At 35.2% G+C, this 2,453-nt stretch overlaps 1 protein-coding gene and 1 long non-coding RNA gene across 3 annotated transcripts; both read left to right on the top strand.

Annotated features, from left to right (window-relative positions):
• On the top strand, positions 1 to 1,254 carry LOC111786722 (uncharacterized protein At3g49140-like; the record flags this gene model as incomplete). Of its 2 annotated transcripts, none has more annotated exon segments than XM_023666950.1 (4): positions 1 to 137; positions 217 to 342; positions 482 to 817; positions 1,102 to 1,254. In XM_023666950.1, coding segments are annotated over 4 exon segments (752 nt in total), but the record flags the coding sequence as incomplete, so codon positions are not given.
• A 359-nt stretch (positions 1,255 to 1,613) lies between these two features.
• Positions 1,614 to 2,453, top strand: LOC111786724. The gene is made up of 2 exons (XR_002813817.1): positions 1,614 to 1,726; positions 1,830 to 2,453. It is a non-coding gene; the product is annotated as an uncharacterized LOC111786724 (long non-coding RNA).

The following is a 2,453-nucleotide window of genomic DNA, read 5'->3' as shown; positions in this document are numbered from 1 at the left end:
TGGAGTTGTTTGGTCCATCAGAAGTTGAATTTGGATTTGAAGAGCTTGATGATGAAGTTACAAATGGTGGTGATGATGAAGATGAAGATGATGACAGCGAGGATGATGATGATGATGCAGATGATGAATATGATAGGGTCTCTACATAAAATAAAAAGTACTACTGTTGGATTCCGCTAATTTTAGTTTGAGCTTGAAGGTTTCTCCATTCTGCAGGACTGGGTTTCTGTCATAGATGATGAAGATGATCAAAATTACTCTGATGAGACCCTAGGAGACTGGGCAAAACTGGAGACAATGCGTTCTTCACATCCAATGCATTTTGCTAACAAGCTTTCAGAGGTAATGATTTATGATAGATTAATAGACCTTTTTTTTCCCCAGAGACAACCACCAACGAGTTTTGGTCTCTCCATATATGTTAAATGAAGCATGTGATTTCTAATTATACTGATATGCATATGTTTGTTATGCCTTTTAGTCTGCATCGGATGATCCTATCGATTGTATGGAAGAGCCCCCAGCAACTTTACTGATCCAAGGTTTCCTAAGACCTGCATTCAGTGAAGAGCATACTGTTATTCAGAGACATCTATCCAGCCGTCATTCAAGTAATGGTGATATACACGAGGCTCAGAAACTTGAAGATAATCTTGAGAATCGTGGTAGGATCAATCATCAGGGTCATGAATCAAGCTCATCTAAAGATGGTTTAAACATGGTAGATGGATTGGCTGAAAATATTCCAGTGAACGATGCTTCATTTTACCGGTTGGAGATGATAAAGGTTCAGCTATGTACAGGACATGCACATCCAGTACGTCTGATCTCTGTTTCATTTTGCAGTTGTCGTAGGTTTCTTTTTCACATTGAAGCATGTTATCTTGAAACAGCATCATACACCACACCTTGTTCACTTGTGAGGAGTTCTTTTCTTAGTCTATAATTGGAGTATAAATGTTTAATGCCTACAATATGCAGTCCCCACATTTATGGTCGGGCTATGCTGTTTGAGCCTAAAGATGTCTTGATGATTTCTAAAAGTTGTTTTTCTTGGACCTGCTTCTAGTTGCTGCTGACAAAATTCTTTGATCTTCCCAGAGCAACGTTGAAATAGAGGATCTCATGAAAGCTCAACCTGATGCAATCGGGCACTCGGCCGAAAAAATTATTTCTCGTTTGAGAGCAGGTGGAGAAAAGACCACACAAGCGCTCAAGTCTCTGTGTTGGAGATGCAAGGGCATTCAGGTTGAGGTAATGTATAAACCCCGTAAACCAGAAATTATTTAGAATTTTTGTTTAAAATATTTGTTTTGATCTCTGTATTACTAATTTTCCTTTCCCTTATGATATGTCTGCAAAAGGCTGTTCAGTTTATTGTTTTTATTTAAATTTATCGTGCATTTTATTCTGTCTTGTGAAATTTAATTAGTCNTCTTATTATTGCAAAGGTAGGAATGAGAATTTGAACCTTCAACCTCATAGAGAAATGTAAATGGGAGCTATACTTATGTTGGCATATATATATTAAAACGAGCTGTGTTTGTAATTCTGCATTTTATATAGGTTGATATTTCTTGCAAAATTTGATAATTAATATTTTCAATAGCATTCCTTGTTCAGGTAAATAGCAAAGCAACATTAATGTTTGCGGGTTTGATTAACGATGAAGTTCAGGAAAATATTATCTGGCCAGACCTACCCTATGTAACTGACGAACATGGAAGTATGTCCAGTATTTTAGAGTACAACATTCTCATACTCACATAGGTCAGCCTTGACTGCTTCCCCGATTATTTTATTGATTATATTATTTTACTCTATTGCAGATATCTATTTTCAAGTGAAGAGCACTGAAGAGACCTTGCAAAACCTAAATTCAGAAAATAACTTTGTGGTATGGATTTTGGCTTACATATTTAATATAATGTCATCACACCTCTCACATCTCATCTCAAACCAGAAGATGTGTTCATTTGTTTATTTTTTATTATTCCGAACTTTTACTTGGCATTTGAACGTTCCCTCGTGATGGTAGGTAACGTGACAAATTCTGCCGATTTAAAGGATATACATAGTATAAATATAACTAATTTCTCCGATATTTATTTTTATTCTTCGTAATGCTTGTTCAGCCGGTAGGGTTTCAACTGTTGAAATTAACCAAATTTCAATGAGTGTGCCAGCATTTCAATGCAAGTAGAAAGGTATACCCTAGGTATATTTTGGATATCTTAATTCATGTTTTTCACTATAAATTTGGGAATAAAGATTGTATTTAAGGACTTGCATGCTTTTAAAGCAATAAAGCAAGAAATGGTTCTGTTATACGTATGTAATTCATAAGCAAAGATTATACATGTTTTCAAAAGGTATCAAAATCATCAGATTTGTACTCAAAGACTGCTTTATCTCATTCCTACTGGAAAGTACAAGAAAAAAAAAAAAAAAAA

The sequence above is a fragment of the Cucurbita pepo genome, unplaced genomic scaffold (genome assembly GCF_002806865.2).
Source record: "Cucurbita pepo subsp. pepo cultivar mu-cu-16 unplaced genomic scaffold, ASM280686v2 Cp4.1_scaffold002585, whole genome shotgun sequence".
NCBI lineage: Eukaryota > Viridiplantae > Streptophyta > Magnoliopsida > Cucurbitales > Cucurbitaceae > Cucurbita > Cucurbita pepo.
Note: the sequence above shows the minus strand (reverse complement) of the source record. Positions and strands in the feature narration are given on the sequence as shown.